General features: G+C 27.4%; 1 protein-coding gene and 2 long non-coding RNA genes across 4 annotated transcripts; 2 read left to right on the plus strand and 1 right to left on the minus strand.

Annotated features, from left to right (window-relative positions):
- The first annotated feature begins 351 nt into the window (after window positions 1-351).
- LOC147658456 (uncharacterized) lies at window positions 352-2,539 on the plus strand. Its single transcript, XR_015290536.1, has 2 exons — window positions 352-509; window positions 1,839-2,539. It is a non-coding gene; the product is annotated as an uncharacterized LOC147658456 (long non-coding RNA).
- A 431-nt stretch (window positions 2,540-2,970) lies between these two features.
- On the minus strand, window positions 2,971-22,977 carry LOC147658457 (uncharacterized). Its single transcript, XR_015290609.1, has 3 exons — window positions 22,609-22,977; window positions 4,765-5,191; window positions 2,971-3,415 (listed from the first exon to the last, which is right to left on the minus strand). It is a non-coding gene; the product is annotated as an uncharacterized LOC147658457 (long non-coding RNA).
- LOC100863184 (E3 ubiquitin-protein ligase MARCHF2) lies at window positions 14,361-17,208 on the plus strand. 2 transcript variants are annotated; one of them, XM_012490035.3, is made up of 6 exons: window positions 14,361-14,585; window positions 14,674-14,841; window positions 15,200-15,371; window positions 15,702-15,876; window positions 16,059-16,249; window positions 16,652-17,208. In XM_012490035.3, the coding sequence occupies exons 1-6, from the start codon at window positions 14,543-14,545 to the stop codon at window positions 16,845-16,847; spliced, it is 945 nt and encodes a 314-aa protein (XP_012345489.1). In that variant the 5' UTR covers window positions 14,361-14,542; the 3' UTR covers window positions 16,848-17,208. The 2 variants fall into 2 exon arrangements, with proteins under 2 accessions (XP_012345489.1, XP_012345490.1); XM_012490036.3 differs by having other exon boundaries at window positions 16,667-17,208.
- Window positions 22,978-23,008: the final 31 nt, after the last annotated feature.

A 23,008-nucleotide genomic window follows, 5' to 3' on the forward strand; every position in this document is an offset into this window, starting at 1 on the left:
GATGATTTATTAATATATTATAATATATTACAAATAAGATATTTATAATTTTTTATAAAATTGAATTTGCCAAATACTTTTCTTAAAATTCCTCAAAAATGAATCTAGTCAGTGAGTTTAAGAACAGCCCATAGCTATCGAAACTGTAAGAATTAATCGATTTTGCCAGTTTACTCGCAAAACATTCGACACGCACATTCGGGCAAAAGCGTGTGCACGCCATAAACCGGCACAATGATTTACGGGACAGCGGATTTAGACCGGTGGCAGCGTTCGTTCGCCGCGAATCGGCGTGGTGTTCTTTAAATAAAATACCACGAGGCTTTTAGGATCAGCTGCCACGCGAGTATCGGCCACTCGAATATCGGTATTCGCGGTTACGTCGTGGCTACGTACAACATTAAAAATGATCCTATTTTGGTTCCATGCGACACCTATCCGCCTGTGTGAGTCACTGGTGATCCATAATACGACAAAGTGATTTAATGCTTCGATGCTTCAGTGAGATAGTAAGTACAAAGTAGGATGCTGAAGATTTATTATTATTATACAAATTATTTTCTCGTAGTTAAGATATGAAAGGTATAATATATTTTTACACGAATATAATGTATGTATTTTTTTTCTAGCTTTAAAATTATGAAAATTATATATCTGTTATTAAGTATATAATATTTTTAATTAAATTCAAAATTTTTATGGATTTTATATAATTTTATTTTCACATTTTAAAATTTGTAATATTAAAAACTATAAATATATAAAGACTTTATAAAGAAATTTAGAAATTAGAAATTAATTATTTCTAAATTATTCTTAATAACTATTTTGAAAAAGAAAAAAAAAAATTCAAGTTTAAAGTGACATAAAAGTCAATTTAAAAAAATATATCTTACAATAGTACATGTAACGAATCATAGAAATCATCGAAATCAATATGGCGGCCACGCCCAAAAGCTGCATCAGCAAATCGATCTTGGATCGATCTGAAATCCGGTTTCATTTGACATTGAACTCCAGCTGTGTTGACTCAATAAAGATATCGTACAACGTTATGATGTTATTCCATCTATTTCGATGTCCATTTTGACAAAAAGAAATGGAATGAAAGGGATCAACTTCCTGGAAGTCGAAGGATCAAACTTGTAGGATTTTTTTCTTGAAGAGACACATCAGAGACTGGCTCTTGAAACGATCTTTGTCGTTCGCATTAAAAGTAATGATCGTATATGATCTATACATCAATGATGTTTGAACACGAAACTCTGTGCTTGTTAAGACAATTACTCGATCGTTGTCGATTCAGTGAAATATTCTGGAATCAAGTAACTTATCCTGATAATTCTTTTTTATTTAATAAAATGTAATAGTATTTCCACAGAGAATCTAGTTGTAACATACATGAATTATGCCAAAGTTGATAGTTTGTTTTAGGTTAGATTATTTTATGATAATTATTGATCGATATTATTAGTTTAATTACTGATTAAAATTAAATGTAAATAAAAAAAAGGAAAACGAACGATGTGATAGTGAATTTAAAAAATGAGAAAATATGAAATATTTGAATATGAAATATATTTTTCGTTTATGACGAATGTGTGAATTAGAAGAAAAAATCCAGAAATTAAGAAAGAAATGATTAAAATGACATTCCATTTCTCATTCAATCATTCTAATCCAATACTAAATAATAAAAACTAAATAAAAAAATTTAAGAGATTGAAAACGAAAATGGAAATATGTCATTATTAAATTTATTATTAACATATTAAATTTAAATTGATTAATTAAGAAAATAGCATATACGAAAAATTTCATCTTAAATTCTGTCTTAGTTCATGAAAATCCAATCCAACGATAATGACGATCAAAAGAAATAAAACAATAACATTAAGATTGCAATGGATTTCACGGAATCTAAGCATGGCGGAATGGGGCAATGACCAGTGGAATTTATAGCCGTTCGAGATGGTGCCATTGCCTAGATGCGTCCGAGTTTCCTTGTAACATTTCAGCATCTAAAATAGACGATATGGAGCGATTCTAAATACGTCTGAGACCGATGCAGCCTGGCATATGTGTCATCGTCTGATTACGCTGTTACACTTTCTCTGTGCAAACTGCTCTTGTGAATACTATTGTACAACATTTGTTCAAGAAGATATAATGGGAAAATGGAGTAGAAAACAAACCAAACGCTTGATTCGCGGCCAAACTACCATTTTTCCGGCCGTTTTGAATCACTGTGGACAAATTTGTAATTGCCCTCTGTATACTTTGTAATTGATTAGGAGAACAGCTGGTCATTGTTTGATATTTGGCATATGGCTGTCTGATTGTTGTCGAATCAGGCAAGCTTTGGTGTGATTTGTGTGATTGTAAGAGCTTTAGTATTGAACACTTTGAACGTGTTTTGACGTATATCATTATAACATAACATACTAAGTTATATATATATATTTAAAATATTTGAATTTTTACTATGTATTATACAAAACAAATAATAAGTTGTATAAATAAAGTGTGTATTTTTTTTTAGATGTGTAATATAATTTACTTTTTATGCTTTGGAACCACATTTATAAATTATAATCTATAATTTCTATATAGGGAGAAAATGTGAAATGTAATTGCAATAATAAGTTTAATTTTAATTCACATAAAATACTAAATATAAGTTATATATAGAATTTTAATATTATTTAGCTTGATATTATAAAAATTAAATTATCAATTGTGGAAGATATAATGAATGAAATTCATAAAGGAAGAGGATAATAATATTTATAAATTAAAAATAGAAATTTGGATGATACTAAGATAATAAAGTGAAGATTTGAATATAAATTATAACTTTTATATATTTATAAATAAATATTGTATCTTATCATCTAATCTTACTAATATTTTTAGAGTAAATTTTATATCTTCTTGAATAATTTTATATATAAAAAGAATTTTCTTCCATTTTTACAAAATCATTATATTTATTAACTTATACTGAAATAAATAACAAATGCATACTTCTTTTTTTTAAATATTACACACTAAACAAAACAGATAGAGTATGTATTTGAAGAACAATTATATAAATCTATATTACTTTAATTATTTGAACCAAGATGAAATTTAAATTTTAATTAGATTGTTAAGTTGATTCATCGAATGAATTTGATTGGATCAACCGCAGACATATCATTCGCGAACAATAAGAGGCCATATCGAAATGTTTTGTTGGTATCGTTGGTCCCACGATGATACGTAAATAGAAACCGCCGGAGGAGACGTCCAACTGTCTGGTGCATCCGCAAAAATAGTATTCTGTCGTGAGTATCACAATTACGTAGCAAAACCAAGACTACTGAATGCTTTTGCTACTCTGTTTTCGATACATCACGGATTCTGGATTTCGCTAAATTTAAATCGTGAAATTTATTAATAATTTGCAAGTTATTTGTGAGGCATAGTGAAACAGTTTACACACTAGAATTCAATGATTTTATTCTTTGTAAAATTTAAAAAAATAGATTCTGTTCCTCAAATTTCAATAATTTTGGAAGAATTAGATTTATATTTTGTTTCAATACTTAAAATTTTTTATTTTAATATTATGAATGATTATATTATCATTATTTTAATTTTAATTGATAATGAAATAATATTTTGAAAGAATTGGCAAGAAAAATTTATAATCCCTAAAGTATTTATTGTATTGGATAATTTGAATCTGATAATAATTCCAATCATTTATATGATATATGAAGAATAATATATGACGGATAAAAGTGAAATGTGAAAGTTGATTTACAACATACATATGTTTATGACATTTGTAAAAATAAAAATGCAAATTACAAATCCTCTATCAATTTATTTTTATAAGTAAAAAGTGAAAGTAATAATTAACTTCACCATTAAATTTTATATAAATGAGAAGTATTATAATTCATCGTATACATAAAAATATATATAATACTTATTCATAGTCAATTTTGTTGATTGGTTAGTTGATAAATAAGTTACTTATACAGAATTCAATTTATCTTTATGTAAAAACTCTTTTACATAATACAGAAAATATATTTAAATACTTCCCATAATATACAAGTATAATTAAAACGCGAAGTAATTCTTTCAACCAAAGAAATTTTTCAAAAATTGCTAATCAATGAATAACAAAAAACGTAAAACTTGCTTGACTTCATTGGTCGAAAAGAAATGATAACAAAAAAAAAATTTATCTCGTATGTCCATTATTTTCATTGCTATGCAATCCACGACACTTCAAATTGTGGCAGCAATTGATAAAAATATTCAACAGAATCGAAAATCAATAGAAAATAACTGATCGTTCATTTTATCCATCGATCACATCATAATTTTGGAAAATTACTTTTTTTAATCTTTTATTTTCCTTTGAATAGTTTCACGCATATTTTTTCGAAATGTTCAAATCTATAGAATAAAAACTTGCTGTGCTTTAAGAAATAATATTTCTTTTCAATCATATAAAGGATTTTGTTTTATTAAGTAATGTTTTGTTTCTCCAATCAACGAGAAAATTCTTTAAATGATTTTTAACGAAATGCTGTTTATAATATTGTTCCTTCTAATAATTTTTATATTAATGTATATAAATATTATACAATATAATTTAATTATAAAAATTTGATATTAAATATTTTGTCTTATAATTTTAATATAAAATTACACTATTCTTCATTCATTTTTTTTCACTATACTAACTTCACTTATACTAACCTAACAATTTCAATGATCCATTGCTAATCGTTTTAGAATATTAAGAAAAGTAGAATTAAAACATTAACAATTAATCAATAGCTGTACATAGCTTCGCTTTTCCTAATCAGTATATCCAATCATCCAATTCCTTTTAAATAATCCATAAACTCAGGTGAAAAGGAAAGATTGAGGCCCAACCCTTTTTGTCCTTCTCGAGGTTATGCCGAGGCCGGCTGCACGAGCACAGATGCATGTCACTTTACGAGCGACCACTTTTTTGCCGTCTGTGTTTGCGTTTGTCGTGTAAACGACACGAGAGCCGTGTCCAACGACACACGGGTGGCATTTATCGCTCGAACCGAGCTGTTAAGCTCCGCGAATAATCCAAGCCGGTGATCCTAAACGGGCATCACGGTTGGTCGCCTTGAAATCATCAAACACTGTACTATGAAAAACAAAAGATACAAATAATAATGAATTTAACATTCTCTTAAATTATAATTTCAAAATAGATCTATTATTTTAATCTGAATTATATTTATGCTGTTATAAACTTTCGTTTTACTTTAAACTTAACTTTTCCAATTTTCTAGGTTAAGTTTGGGTAAATTTTCAAGTAAGAATTTTAATTTTTAATAAATTTAAGTTTAAAGATTAAAATCATGGAAATAAATACAGGAAAGTTTGGATTAGGAAGCTTTAAATAGAAATTCCAATTTTTAAAAAAAAAAAATAATCGTAATAAAAATAACAGCGGGGAACCAGCCATTGATCGATCGATTTCGAATAAATTTTAGTTCGCTGAGAACTTAGTTTACTATAGTTCGAGACTCAATCAAAGACGTAATATATCACGATGGTCGCGTTATGTTGTAATGTACAATGACTGGCGACAAAGGGACGACATAGAAGCTGTTGTTAGTACAGCAGACGGAACATTAACAGGAAGTGCTTGGCCACGTGAGTCGACGTGCGTTTTCGTCCCGGTCCCGTTTAAGCATTAGCGACGGCGCTTGCGTTACGTGATTCAATTGCTTACTAGCTGCTCGTGCTTTCCACGGAATATTGATCATGATAATAGGTGTGCATTGATTGACCCGCTACCGATAGATCGATGGATCGCTTAGTGCATTCATCGTGCATACCAATCATAAATTTTATGTTATTTTATATTTTTGATAGAAATTTAATAATATTTTATTGATTTCGAATATTCTGCAGATTTTTTCTTTATAACACGAAATTTTAAGTTAAATAATATATGTTTAAAAATTCAGAATCATTTTTTTTAATTGTAGTTATATGTGAATACATTTTTTTTTGCTATTTAATTAAAAAATTGTGTTGTGTCATTAAGATCATCAATAATAACTTCATTTATATTTGAATTTTATAGAAAAAAGTTTATCCAGGCTAGAAAGCTGTAACCTGTTAAAAAAAGTTCTATTTCAATTAGTGAATGAAATACTGAACTTAGCTAGTTAGCTTAATCTATATGTTGTAATTTCATCTATACATCATAGGAAGAAAATAATAAAAAATTATGTATGATACACTTGATTGAATAATAAGAAAAATAATCTTTTTTTAATTTAATTCAATTTATTTTCTTAATTACTTAATTAACTTTTTAATCTATTTCCTTTATTTTAAGTAATCATGGAATTAACTCATATATAAAGGAGACATGATAATTTCATTCCAACATCCAGAATTCATATTTTAAAGTAGTCTATAATTAACTCAATCAACATATATATCAAAGGCAAAGATAATTATTCAAATTTTTTTTTTTCTTATTAACGTGCACATCATGAAAAAAGGAACGATTATTCAAATATATAATACTCAAATGTTTTACCACAGAAGATTAACATATATATTTGAATTAATTATCTCAATCAAATAATTAGCTTACATATCAATCTCACAAATCACAAAATCATTCGTTTACGTCCTTTAAATGATCCTTATGCTCAGTAATCTACGATCAGGATCCAGTCTCAAGGATTCTCCAAATGATCGAGAACTCACGAGCATGTACAAGATATCAAGAAATCTCTTGTCGCATTCTTTTTTTTTTTTTTTAATTGGTTGTGCTTTGTTAACACGCAAAGCATGTGTTGGTTTTATAATCGATCAACCTTGAAATCGACATCGATTGATTGCAGTTCCCGTGAGGGGACATTTTTTAAAAATTAATAACTCGTACCAATCGGAGATAATATCGATTCTGTCACTCGAGCAAGAAATTGACGAATTCGATATTATCAAATTTAAGAATCATATATTTTGATTAATTGTAATTGTAATTGTAAACGATTGATTAATGATAATAATAGTTCAATTTGTTCAACACATATATAAATTTTACAATTTTGTCAAATAGACTAATTTATTTTTTTTATTTTTTTTAGATTTTCATAAAAATCACGTAAATGAGATAGAAATTAAGAAACGGTAAATATTGATTTTGTAATAAATTGGGTAATAGATTTGGGTAATAGATTTAAAGTTAAGTAAAGTCTAATATTAGTAAAGAATGAAAACAGATACATATATCTATTTTATAATTTATTAATATATTTTTGTAAAATAATATTATATAATATATGGATATATATATTTATATTTGTTGAAATACAAGAGTTATAATTATAAAAAAGTAGTTTTTTTACAAAATCTATTTTCATTCCATGCTTATTCAATTATTCAATCTTCTATATACATAATATTTAAATTAAATTATATTAAATTAATTACAAAGTGTTGTTTAAATTCATTACACTCTCTGAATATCACTTAATCTCAATAATTATTATATTTATAAGAAGATACAAATATATTTATGCAAATTTATATCAAAGAAGATATTTTATATGGATATATGTATACACAGATTTATTCTTTCAACTAAATTTTGGAGAAAAGACTATAATAATTCGTTATCAAGATAGAATATCGTTCATTTGTATACTTTTAAAATGTTTTTATATGAAAATAAGTGTAAAATAATCTCTTGAAATCTGTCCAAATTAACTTAATCTAAATTTCATCATCAAATATTTCAAATTGAAAAATTACCAGTTGTTCAAAAAGCTTTAAAATCAAGCTAAATCAAATAGAATTCACAAAATACCTGGCATCTGTTACGAATATATCTAGAACCACAATTCGAGCTAAATAAGGTTTAAGTAAATAAGAGATAATGATCATCTAACGAGATCTACACCAGAATCCAATGTTTCTTCCACTAAGAAATGGAATTGGAGAACAAACAGCCCGCGGATTGTTTCCAACTGGTAGCGTTCATTCTAATTACGTGGCAATCGTTAGTTTTTTCCTGAATGCAAGATAAAAGCAACAAAGAGGATCAGTTCACAACGTCCATTCTAATTGCGAACCAATCATCATTTTCCGCAAAAGATTCTCGTCCAGTTGATGTTTCTGTTTCTCTGTAATCCTTTTTCTTCTTTCTTTTTGCGATCTCCACCTTCCTTATAACCGTTTGTCTTTTCCTTTTCCGGACGCCAGTCGTTCTGCTGACATCCAATTAAACCTTGTACTTAGAAAATAATGAAACAATTAATAACGATTGCTCTTCTGTTCCATTTTCATCTACTTTATCCTACTTTTATTTTTATTTTATATCATAATATAAAAAAATAATATTAGGAAATTGAAATAATAGATTTTAATAATTTTGAAAAGTAAAAGTTTTATATTTACAAATATTTTTTAATTATTTGATATTTTTTAAAGTTAAAAATGTTGTTAAAGTTAAATTTAATGAATTAGTGATATTAAAATTAGAATTAAATATTCTAAAATTAATAATAAAATTAAGAGAGTAGATATAAAGATATTTAGATAGCTTTAAAATGGGGAATAAGTTAATGAGGTTAAGTAGCTTCATAGAACTTCTTTCCAAAACTTGAGGCAACGTTTTATTCCTTTTATAAAAATCGTATATGATGGTAGACTCATAATTACTCATAATTAGACGTCCAATTTAAAAGGAGTACATATTAAGAAACTGGAAGCAATTTAAAATCCATTAAAATCGAGATTGTCGTTACGAGGTGTATCGTCAATGGAAGATTCAACATTAAAAGATCATCTGTGATGTCTGTATACACTTCTTTTGGAATCGTAACAATCACAAAAGAAAAATCATTGAGATCTCTCTACAAGAACACTCTTTATAACATCGTGTATTTTCTAGACGTGCTTCTTACAAATAAAATATCCCAACATTTCTTATACGATGAAAACAAAATCTGTTAGCAAACACAATTTAGCAAACACATTTGTAACTTAGAATTTAAATGCAGATTACTGAATATGATTCAACTTTTGAATATAAAAATTCAAAATAAAATTATTTCTAATACAACACAAATCTTTCACAATTACAATTTTCATATATATAATTAATCACATTACTTTAATCAAACGAAATTCACACGATTATTATAATATATCAATTTCAAAAGTTGAAAATATATATATATATATATCATAATCTAAACCACTGATCTCTCTTCCATTATATTCCGTTTCCCTTTCGCTTTCTTGGTTATTCCTGGTTTTGCCCACAGAAATGTGCCCGGTAGCAGGGAAGGTGACAGGTGCGGAGTGCTTCTATAAATTGCAATCTCGAAAGAAGAATAAAACGAGAAAGGAAACCGGCATGCAAAGCGAGGTCCATGCTATCTTTAGAGGGCAGCACCCATCCCATGTTACGTTCAACACTTCGCTTCATTTTCTGTTTTCTTGTAGGTATATACACACAACACACACACAAGAATGTCGATATATCGAGTTACTACTATTTGCACCGTATGTTTTTGGTTTAAACCGAATTCCTGTTCGTTTCATTTGGTTATGGTATTTTCGATGGAATTTCATGTAGCGAGCATATATGTCAAATGTTGGTTCGATTTTAGAAACGACGTTCGAACACGCGAATCGTTCATGCAAATTCCATTCCGGCTAAGTATAGCAGAGTCGAATGTGTCGTTTGCGATCTTAATGCACCAATAACTTGACTAGCTGTTTCTTTATGGTTTTGTTCGATGAACATTGACGCCCTCTTCCGGTGGTTTTTCCAGTTGAAAGGAATTTTGAGAAAGAATGTAGAAACATATATAATGAAGAAAATCTATAAAATATTTTAATTCCAAAATCTTTTTACAATTTTTTTAATATGGTTTCTTTTCTTAATATTTTTCATTTATGATATTAATTTTACTTTTTATTTTTTTTTTCATTTATCTTATAATTTTAATGGGTTTTTTGTTTTAATGAATTATGACACGAGTTATTGTTATTATTAACTAGGGATTTTTATCTAGAATCTTTTTTAACTTAATCACTTTATTTTTTATATTTCTGTATCATAATACTAATTTTATGTATTTGTCCTAATAATATATAAAATTACAATTATTATTATATAATCAGTTAATTCTTAATTATTGAATCAGAAATTTGAACAAAATTTTTTAGATAAGTTATACATCCTCTCGTACTAATTTACATTTTATTATATAATTTTATAATATTTTATTAACTCGGTCTAATTATAAAATAAATCATTTAAATAAAAAAATGTTTATAAAAATTTTTTCAAGAAAATTGTATAAAAAAAGATATCATGAGTTATAAAAATGTAAAGAATGTTTGAAAAATAATTTTCTTCTCTGATATTATTAAAATAGAATAGCAAAACGACATATTGCATTAGAAAGGTTGATTTGTGAAGAATCTAGCCGTTTAGTTGCGTAAAAGGTCATTTACATTGGAGGATCAGTACTCAATGGGCTCGTGTTGGCACTGTTGACCAAATGGAATCACGTAGATAAGTATATCGATTATGAATGGGCCTCCAGATCCATTCAGTTTGAACATGACCCAGCCTTGGTCCATCCTCGTTTAGGAACCTGGTCACTTTCATTCTACTATACTTGATAGCTTAGGCGTCTGTTAGAACTACATTTCTTTCATATATAATAATATCATCAAGTTGAAAATTATTCCAATAATTTCAATTTTATTTTTCTATTATATTATCTATTTTTTTTTTTTTGTTTTATATGAGTTACAAGACAAAGAATAGAAGTTAAACTAGAACAATAAAATCGAATAAATTATACAAAAAATAAAAGAGAGAGAAGAAAACTAAAGCAAAAAAGAAGCAAATTGAAGAATTATTTTAACAAGACTTGATATAAATAAAAAATAAAGACTAAACTTCACTTTAAAATACCAATTTTTTTTACATTAATCAATGAATGAAGAAATATATAAATTAGATTGTTAAGTTAACTTAAGTAATTTTTGATCAATATTTTTAAAAATTATATTTATATTTCTATTCATTGAAAATACAAAAGGACTTGGAAAAAAAGTTATATAAGTAAAGGCCTAACTTTTCTTCGAATCGAGTCGTAACAACGATCTAAGTTTTGAAATCAAGTTAGTTCAAGCAAAAAGAACACAGTTAGATTAAGATCGCGTGTTGCACCACCGAATCGTTGTGTCTATCCAAGAATCTCTAACCCAACAGTTTGATGGCCAACGGTCGTAAACTATTTCCAGATGAATTTAATTAATCTTGAACCAAAAACGTCCAGTTGAAAATGGCGGCCGGTCGGTTGGCCCGCCACCTGGCAGAAATAGCAAGACTGTGAAAATGGCACTTGACGTTACCCCTTTGGATATCAACGGTTAGAGGGACAAGGGGGAGGGTATGAAAGATGGAAAGGGGGAAACAAGCGAAAAATAAACGCTCACTTGGCGCACCTGCGTTCTAGATTAAATCTCCATTAAGTTCCATTCGTGTTTAACTTAAGTTACATGAGAAAATCCGTTAAGATTTATCTATGTTGTTTTATCCTTTACTTTATTTTAATAATTAATTGATCGTTTAAGATCTTTTAAAAAAGATCATCGAAGAGATAGAAAAAAATTTGAAGAAATTTACAGTAGACGATGAAAAATGTAAAATAATTTATTGATTTTTTTGTGTATTGTAAATTTTGTGACGAAGAAATATTGCTAAATGGAATAATTGCTTTTTCTTATATCACGATCCTATTTCGTAATTAGAAAATGAATATTTAGATTAATTTTAAATGATTTCCTTTTATTTCTCAAAAATCGATTGAAGAACATTTGTAGAATATCTAATATTAGTTAAATCTAGTTAATTATTATTGATATTATGAAGATAAAACTTAAGTTATATATCCAGATTTTAGATAGAATAATCACTTTGAATATCAAATCATATTTTCATTAAAAATCTTAAAAAGGAAAATTAAATATATTGTGAAACACATCCATGATTATCAATACAATAAATATATTTTATCTATATAAAAATCATCGAACAAATTAAATATTATTTTTAAGTCATAATTTGCAAAATATAAATAAACTATATTCAATCACTAATTAACGAAAACGGAAAATGGAAAATTAATTTTCCGGAAACCGCTGGTCAAACTATTCTAATAATAATCGCGCACAAATTTAATTCACCGGAAACCTATTTCGAAATAAATGGACGATAGACTGCGGAAGTGTTAAAAGCCGGACTGGCATGCCTGAATCTCGTGACGCGATTCGTTCATCAGGTACACGTATGAAATTTCGAGAAATCGTCCCAACCACGTTGATTTATAGTAGCCACGCGCCGCCACTTCCTGTTGAAAATTTGTCCTACCACGAATCCACTTAATTAGTTTTACCAGATGGAAAATCCTTTTTCCTAATCGTATATCATGTTTTATAGAAATCTTGAGGTATTCTACGAATACAAATTTTCATTTTGAATATTTTGAAATCGGAAAATTGAAAAATATAGAAAATTTGAAAAATTTTAATCTCGAGAAAAGCTTTGAATATGGAAAAATTTGTATCGACAAAAAATTGCAGAATATCACAGAAAAATTGCAAATCTTTGAAACGTTTAAAAATTAAAATTCAACAATTATTGAGCTCAACAAATTTCTTGCATAACGAAAGAAATCCTTTTTCAAAAATTAATAGAACATACAGAAAATTTAGAAAATTATAATTTACAAGAAAAAATTACAAAAGTTTTATTTTGGAAACAATTATGTAACACACAAAATAAATTTTAAAAAATTAACTTTATGAAAATGTAGAAATTAAAAAAATTTTCAAAAAATTTCTGAAAATAAACTTTTGGTCTTTAATAAAATATACCAAAAATGATAAAATTCTAAAAAAAAAAAAAAAAAAAAAAAAAAAAAAAAAAATACAAGATGGTGCAAAAACTCACCAATTAACCCTCCGTACGATTATTGATCAAAGAAAAGATATGAATTACTATACATAATAATTTTATCTCCACTTTATCTTAATGAATAATCTTGTTCGTTACCAATAGCCAGTAATAGTATTTACATCACGCGACAACATTTTCTTATGAATGTAATCAACCGGCATAATTACAAGAGTTTATTACAATTTACACGAGATAGGACATCTCTATACTTGTAACATTGCACACTTACAGTGCATACTATCAAAAAGGCTATAAAGTTGCAATGTTTCTCAATGAATAAACTACATCCATGTTGCAAAACGAAATCATGTTCATACATATCTTTCTACAAGTATATGCATTGCGATGATTATCGTTGAATCATGATAAATCGATACGCGTAATATCAACGTTACATACGTTAAGAAGGTTACCAGTTTCTGTGCAAAACTTGTAAGTTGCATGACTAGATTTCACTCGCTCTTGATTATATGTAAATAGGATTTTATATGAAAATGTATCTCAGTAAAACGATTTCGTTAGTGTTTGTAAAGTATAGTTATGAATAAGATAAGAGTAAAAATTTTTTTACAAATACTCACGTAATGTTGAGGTTAATGATTTAGATAATAATATTTTACCAACCATAAGTGGTATGCTTAATTACATATCTTCTAACTCCATCGTAATGTTCATACAAACAAAAACAAAAACAAGTTACATTGAAGCAATTAAATGAGGTATCATCAAAGTTTTTTTACTTACGTGATTTTACACAATGATAGTATCACCTATTATATTGATGCTACAATGTATTTGACCACGTTACAAAAATGTATTACAAGATTGTCGTTGCTTTTCTTCTATATATTTATATATATATATATGTACTTAATAGCATAACAATAGGATGTAATTTACAATGAATCAAAATATATATACAATTATCATATTTATTATTAGAAAACGAATTAAAGATATAAATTTCTATATAGATCACTGGATCTTGAAAACTATATTTCAAATGAAAATGCAACTTTATATAGTAAAGTATAATAAAGTAATATTGAAATCGACATCGTGAAATTGTACGCAAAAGTCAAATATCGAAATTTATATATTGAAATCACAAAACTTTTTATCAAACATAAACATTTTTATAAATAAGTATTTAATTCAGTTTTGCATATCATAATTTTTTTCAAATATGAATGTAGTTTAAGCTTGTTAAATTTAATTTAATATGAATCAGATTTTACGTTTCACTCTCTTTTCTGTCGATCGCCTTCAATTGTCGAATTTTATGCAGCGAGATTCAAGACGGTGAAAAGATGGATTCACTCGGCCTATTGTCGCGGTAGGTACAAATCAAGATACAATCCGTTCAGGCCCGATGCAACATTCGAAATAAAGCAACGGGACCTCGCGATCGCGACAGATAATCATTGGCAAAAAATTCACGGCTCTACGGCCCGGCACAATGACGCTGCCTTTTTGATGTCAAACGATCAGCCTGATGACGACACCGCGAACGGTACAGGTTAGAAAAGCGATTCGATCGCCAGGCGTCGATTTCACGAACTACCGTTTTTAGCCTGTGGCGCTTCAGGGCCCTTGTCTCGTTTCAGATTTGCCTACGGATAAGAACAGCCTGTTGGGAAATCTCTCTAGTAAACGGTCGTACGTCCAGGCTGTGACGTCCGGCTATAAAGCTGCGACGATCGAGCAAAGAACGTGGGACGAGGAGAGTACAAAGAGGATCTTGGAAAGTTTCGATTCGAAAGGAAGTGATGATGGTTGGTTGATAATTTAATTTTTTTTAACATAGTTAAAAATTATATAATATAAATATTATATAACTTTAGGTAAAGTTATAATTAATAAAATATTTTTAGTAAAATTAATTTCAATTTTTGTTAAATAAGATATTTAACCATAGTTTTTTAGAATTTCTTATTTTGTAAATTTTTGGAAATTTTATTGGGATTATCTAAAATAAAAAAAAAAAATAAATTTGAAAAAATAATTTATGATTTTTTGAAATACTTTTAGCATTTTTTTTCTAATGTTAATCATAATTAACATATATTAAAAATATATAACCAAACGTACAAATATGTTTTTCTAATAAATTTTTCGAAAAATTTGTTATAGAATCACGCACATCTGGTGACATTTGTCGAATATGTCACATGGGCAGTTTTTCAACTATTGATGAGAATCGAACATCTCGTGAAAGACAGAGTCAACCTATTCGAAGAGTCGAGAGTCAAACATCGACTTTATCATCCTACGCGTATCTCGGCCCTTTGATCTCAGCCTGCAAGTGAGTTTATCTGCATCTACCGCGATTTATCCATTTCGCTGATCAGATTAGTACACATCATGCAGTAGTCGGAATAAATTGTATCTGGCTTACATCTTGAATTATTGTCGTATTCAATTTGTACACCATTCAATTCCTTTTCAACCATTAAACGTTCGAGATTTTCTTGTAAGTATATAATTATAAATATCTTTGATCTGCAAAAAAAGTTATTTATGAAAGTATTTTAATTTTTTTAAAAATTTAATTAATTAATAAATATGTCATTTCATATTTTATTCAATTCTTAAATCTGTATATATTAAATCTTATTATTTCAAAATATGATAGGTGTCGCGGGACAGTAGCGCTAGTGCACGCAGAATGTCTTGAAAGATGGTTGACAGAATCGGGTCATACAAGATGCGAACTTTGTGGATACAAATATGCAACTAAAAGAGTACCGCGTTATAACATCTTCCGTAGCATTGCGATATGGTTCAATTCGGTAATTGTGACTCGACAAGTAAGAATTTTAATCGTTCATTGGCAATGAATTTTTTCAAATATCAAATTAAAAATTGCCTAATTTTTTTCAATAATTTTGTCGAGCAGAGTTTTTTTCACAAAATTTATTATTTACTTTTATTTAAAAAAAAAAAAAATTAAAACAAGTTTTTAATGTAATAAAAAATATTATATTTTCAGATGCTTCTAGACATATTATACCTGGTAGTCACTACACCACTAGCCCTATTCTCCTGTTACATTTGTATTCTAGCTCTAAGAATGTTGATAAAAAATGGCTTACAAGAAATGCCCTGGATGATTGTCGCCATGCTTCCTACATGTTCTCTTACTCTGATTGCTTATTGGGGTTGGATAATAACTTTAGCCAGGTACGTTGTTCATCTTCTTTCAATATATATGGTTATAAAAAAAAATTACATATCATATAAGAATTATATTATAATATTATATTTACATATAATCATTCAAAATCCTATCACTGTTCCATTCTTATTTCATTTGACCACTTATTCTCTGCAATTATATTATTACCATTTATTTATTATCTATATCTAACTATATATTACTATATTAATATCATATTACAATCAAGCAAAAATAATTCAATTCAATGCAAATTTACCAGATCAAGTTTTATCTCTTTCATTAAATCATACTTAAAATCTGGTTTTTATCTTATTTGCCAATTTTATTCTACAAATCTATCCCCTTGATAATTTATTGATAAGTTAATAATCTCGTTAAGCTACTACCACTATGTAAATTAACAGACTACATGGAAGTAGATGGCGCCGTTATTGGAGGAATAATTTCGTTGTACGTTTGGTCCCCGATCACTCGATCGTCGCAGAAATAAATCCGAGGCAAGAAGATACCATTGAGAACCAGTTTTATTTCGGAAGAAACGATATGAGTGCCGAAACGATGGAAATTCGCGACACCACGACAATTAATGGCACCGAATGATTCCCATAAGATTTAATTGCTGTAATAATTTCATTTCATTAAAAAAAAGCGGCTTTAATTGAAATTGATTACCGGCCATTGAGAACAATTAATTGTATTAGAAAGCACAAATTTTCGCATTACTTCCGGTTGTCTTATTCCATTATCCGACAAATTGAAACGTGTATAACTTACCGAAATAAATCAATATCGTGCAATTCGATTCTACGACAATGTTCGCCATTATCGTGGCAATAGCGTTATTTATACTTTTGATTCATTTAATGATAACGATTAATAGCAGTTTACTTAAGATTGTGCTTAAATTTCAAATAGCTGCACTATTATTGGTAAAAAATAAAACTCAATTGTAAAATATTAATTTGATTCTTTTGACTTTTTGTTGCTTTGTATTAAAATGATTTTTATTGAAGGAAAAAAATTATATTAATATTTATAATATTTATAAATGTAATATTTTTTTGTTTCTTAATTATTATATATTAATCAAGAATTGTTCTACGTATATATATATATATATATATGTATATGAAGATTCACAAAGATAACAGTATAAAACGGAAGAAAGTAATGGAGATAAAAAGAAAAAAAAAGTTAACCTGATAAACCAGCTTCCAGAAGTTGTCCAAGGTAAAAGATTCCGTTTCACTTTCAATAAATCGAAAGTTATTACAAGAGTTAACCTGATATCATTTATCATCACATCAATCACTTCACAAAAAAAGAATAACAATTTTTATACTTTTGATCGAGAAATATTTTACAAAAATTAAAATTTTCAAAATTTTTAATACTAAGTTTTTTAATATATTATATTATTTTATTTTATTTTATTTCAATTTCTTAATTTTTCAAAGATTTCAAACAAAAGATATTTTCGAGTTTAAATAATATTTCATATTTTAATTATTTTCATTTATAAAAATTCCTTTTAAATTAATCTCGTTAAAAATTAACCTATTCCCTTTTCCAATAACTGTAATAACCAATATTTAACGTTTCAAAAACAAGCAATAAGCTTTTTGTAAACACGTGCGGAATAAATTATCTAAGAAAAAAAAAAAAAAAGAAATAAAGGATAGAGGTTATTAAACCTCAACCAGCTCCGAGTTTCTCATGTTGCTCTCTTTGCGCCACCTACTGCCGTGTCCTCCATCTTGATCTTCTTGTTTATTTTTCGGAACCAACATTCCCCGCTGTTCTTTTCTCCCCCATTTCTCCACCTTATGCCTCGGCCAGAGGAAGAAACTTAATTTTCTGCCTGTTTCACGTGAAATTAGCGACGATAAAGCGGCAGCGTTTTAATAAGTATTCGCATAATTGCACGCTTCTCTCTCGACAGATCTGCCGCATCTCGTCTTTCTATTTACTGGCCAGACGTTTATCTCGCTAGATAATACTGATCGACCTCGAATCTCTCTCATATCCGCCAGTCGATTCGATTTTTCGAGCAAAACCACTTCTTGCTTGGAGCATTAACGTGTACTAAGGAAGGATTTTTAAAGAATAAATATGTCTTAAGGTGTTGAAGAGAGTTGATTGAAAAAAAATGATTTATGAAATAATGGATCGAATAATGTGAAGATGACTGAAACTTATCCGAGGTTATATATATATTATTATATAGGATGTTTTAAAATATAATATTATACATTTTCAATTATAGTGAAAATTTATTTTAAGAAATTATACTTTATTTTTAAGGTAACATAGTAATTTTTAATAAATTTATATTTAATTATTTTTAATATAAATCAATATTAACTTTAAAATAATTTGATTTTTCAGACTAATAAGTAAATTTAAGAAAGCAAATATGATAAATTTTTATGCATAATATTTTATATTGTATTTATGTGTGTAGTTTGATTTATATGGTGAAAAATGTTAAAATTTATATTCTTCTTCTATTGTTTCAAAAATATATGAAAAATAAGATAACAAAGATATATTTTCTTTTGAATAAATTGAATTTGTATAATTTTTTGTAATTTTATCATGTAAGTTAGAATCTAAAACGAAACTATCTTCTTCTTCTATTTAGTTCAACATTAATAATCATTGTTATTTGAAAATTTTACGATTTAATTCAGAATAAGTAACCCTGAAATTGTCTTATTCTATGTCTTATTCTACTTGTAATTGTCATTTATATACATGAATATGAAGCAACTTGTATTCTTTAATAGTGTTTATTTTTTAATTTTAAATATATAGATCCGCAACATAACAACTCTTATATTTCTTTTTAATTTAGATGCTTGTGAAGGAAATTTGCATAATGTGACGATTTATATTCAGCAAATATATGTGTATAGTTGCATTAAATAACCTTATCATAATTGTTGGCAAATATCCTTAGATTTCTAGAGTTTTTTTAGATAACTTTTGAATCTCTTATAACCCTAAATAAGTTCATGCAAACGACGTGAATCGAGAAAGTTTTTTTGCTTCTGGTTCTTCTTTCTTACGCTAGTTATATATTCCGTTTTATCGTATTTGTGGTTTCGTTTCGTTTCATTTTTTTAAAATAGTTGCATGTTGCATTTCTAGGACAAAATGTGCAGCTAGGATAAAGAAATATAAGAAATATAATATATGGTTATAAAAAAAATGTATGTTATATAAATGGTATGTAAATTTGAAAGCAAGATGAGAAATTGGATAGATATTGATGTTATTTTTATGAAAAATATTTTATTTTATTAGATTTTATTATTTAATTTATAATATGAAATGACAATTGATTGATTCATGATATTAATATTAGGATTTTGATTTTTATTTTTATATATAATTTAATAACATTTCTTTACTAATATTGTATCATCATAATTATTTCCATTATATATTTTTATTTATTTATTTAATTAAAAATTTTATAAGACAAAATATAAGCTATTTAAATAATCATTTTTTCTACTTTAATTTTATTTATCAATTACAAATTAAAGAAACAAAACAAATCTATCAACATAAGTAAAATATGAAAAACATGATCCTACATTCACACACAGATATACATTTAAAAAAACGCTTAATCTAAAAAAAAAAAATGAAAAAGAGGAGATGGAAAAGAAAACAAAACCAGTGAAAGGAATAGCACAAAGAAGAAAAAAGATAATCCAATGATCACAACACTTTAACAAATTGATATTTCTTTACGAGCCACGAAAAAAAGTGGTCATAAAATACTTTTAGGAATGAAAAACAATATAGTGGGAGGAAGAAGAAACAACTCGATGGCAACTCAACAATCAAGGATACAGATGAAAATAGAGGGGCTCAGAGATCCGCCTCAATCCTTTCCACGTGGATTTGTAGCGAGGAAGAAATGAATCTTTTACGCGCCATCGCTGTGGATGCATCCGGTTCTTCCAGATTCTCCACCGGCACGTGACGCTTAGACGATAGTCTCCTAGACGATCGAAAAAAAAAAAAAAAACTTCGGAAGAAACGATACAGCTTAGTCTATATCGGATGAACGGTCACAGGGGTAGAATTTGAAAGGGGTAAAAAAGAGGATGACACCGAGGGGGAGACGAATTATTGGCTCGTGACGCATCAAGGCCCTTCGCCTTGAAACAAATATAGAAGAAATTTTAGACGTGATGTCTGTAAATTCTTAAGCTAAAGAAAAATGCAATATGTTTTGAAGAAATAATAAAATATATTTTAATTTAGGCCACTAATTTTTAAATCTCTTATTTTCTTAATAAATTTAATAGCTTAGGCTTAATAACGTTAAAAGTTTGAAATTTTTTAAATTAAAAAAAGAATTCTCTTTCTCATTAGAAATATCTAAAATTTAAAAATTTTCTCTATTTTTTCATTTTCTTAATTTTTTCAAAAAATTTGCGATATAACAAGAAATAATATATATTTTTAATATATCGCTAAAATACTTCATAATTTCGAAATAATGACAACATTCGCAGCATACTTGTTGCATAGAAGGATAAGAAAGAAAATAGAAGAGGACAGTGGTTGCGTTGGCGTGAAGGACGAGGCCTCGATCTAACTTTACGATGGGATACGCATCCTTGGAAGATTAACCGCAAATCGGGGGCAGAAACGCGTGAAATTTCTGCATAAATAATGCGGCTTTCTAATCCTATGGCTTTCGCCCTGTCGGACTCGTATTTTTTAACCCTCGTTAGGAGGCTTGTCGAACGAGATAAGAAGGCCGGTCCGATGATAATCGGTCCATTCAGGCGATTTTTATTCGTGCAAGCGGAACGATATGGTCTGAATGATATATTGAAATCGATGGAAGTAACTGATTCGCATATGGAATGATACTGGTATAATATATTTGGATTTAAATTAAAACAAATAATTAAATTTCTTTCTAGAAAATTTCCAACAAAAAAGTAGTTACAAAAAATTTATATCCCTATTTTTAAATAAAGCTTTTGCTTTTTATCACATTTTTTAAATTTTTTAACTATCTAATTTTTATAATTATATAAAAGCACTGTTAAATTTTATAATATACTTGAATTATTAAATATTAATTAAATACTATAATAAAAATCAATTAATCGTAAATATTTTCTGTTGTCAATAATTTTAATAGTGTTTTTTCTAATAAGAATTTATTTTTTAATTTTAATGAATAAGAATAAGGTTACTTATAATGGAGATATATTTACTGTATAAAATTTCTTCTCAATTGTTATTGATTGGTGAAAACCTGTTATGGCCACCTAGAATTTTGCTCGATCGATTCATTAAATAAATGTCAATTTAAGTCACACGTGGATCAATCTCACTATCAAACCCTTCAATTATCTTTCTTCCATACCTCTTTCCAACTTAACGTCTCTACCTCTAATAATTCTGTCGTTCGTATCTCATATTAATCGACTCGAACGCCTTCGAGTTTAAATTTTTCCTAGTATATGCATGCAATAATTCATCACGTCGATGATAGAAAAATACAGTTTTTTTTTTCTCTTGTAAGAAATATTGATTTATGAACGATTTGTAAACGCAGATTAAACCATAAATGATTTTTATAATGTTTTATTTATTCTTAGTTGATCGATAAATTGTAACATTTTCTAAAAAATTTTCCAAGTTATTTATAATTATACGTTATTTTTGGGAATAATCAATCTAAAGATGGAGGAAACTTTCGTATTTTCGTAATTGCTATCGATTTTTATTTACTTTTGCATATATCTTACAAAATCAATAATTATTGAATATTTGATTAATGAATGTTGTTTTTTCAAACAACATTTTTTTTCAAAATAATATAATTAAAAAAGTTAAAGTAAATTTATAACATCTGTAATTCATAATTTAACTTATATATCCTAAAAATAATAATAAAAAGAAGATAACTTGAATCAGTTTTGTTAATTGTCGTAATAATTATCTTGTTTTCTTGTTAAAATGTTAGAAAGTGAACTAGATATATTATATATTTCTTATATTTACATTGTTAAGTAATAAAAAGTTCAGAGAGAATTACATAAGATAAATAATATTTCATATTCATTATTCTAATTCACAATCGAATAATAAAAAGAAAAGTTGAATAAAATATAATTTAAGATATTTTAATTTTTATATATAGATTAATTTTATAATATGTTTAGATTAAAATATATATATTATTTATGTAGAAAATTATATATTTTCGTATAAAAAAAGTAATTTAATATTTTTAAAAAATTTCTATATTATACTAACATATATAATTACATATCATAATATAATTTTCAATAAATTTAACCATTATAATACTCACCAAACAATACTAGCTAGACAAAAACTTCTCAAGATATTAACACTGCGATCCGATCTTCCAATTCTTTTCATATTAAAAGAAATATTACAATACACCATGTTGTTCAATCTTCTCCATACGCACATAACCTTAAACCTACCATTCTCTAACAATGTTTTTTCTCCTTTATCTCCTCCTAACCTACTATCCTGTTGTACATTTCGCGCACGCACAACAGTGCACGATACAAACGTCTCAATTTGTACAGAACGTGAAAAAGAATAAGAAAGCAAAGAGAGGGAAAGAAAAATAAAAAAAAACGTTCCTTTTAAACTGGTATCGCAACTATACGCTTGTACGTACGTAGGTACATACGTATGTATAATACTCAATGATCTCGATTGGCGCATCGGGAATCGAC

This window comes from Apis florea, unplaced genomic scaffold (assembly GCF_048593485.1).
Source record: "Apis florea isolate Af1SG1 unplaced genomic scaffold, ASM4859348v1 contig_2272_pilon, whole genome shotgun sequence".
In the NCBI taxonomy this organism is placed as follows: Eukaryota; Metazoa; Arthropoda; class Insecta; order Hymenoptera; family Apidae; genus Apis; species Apis florea.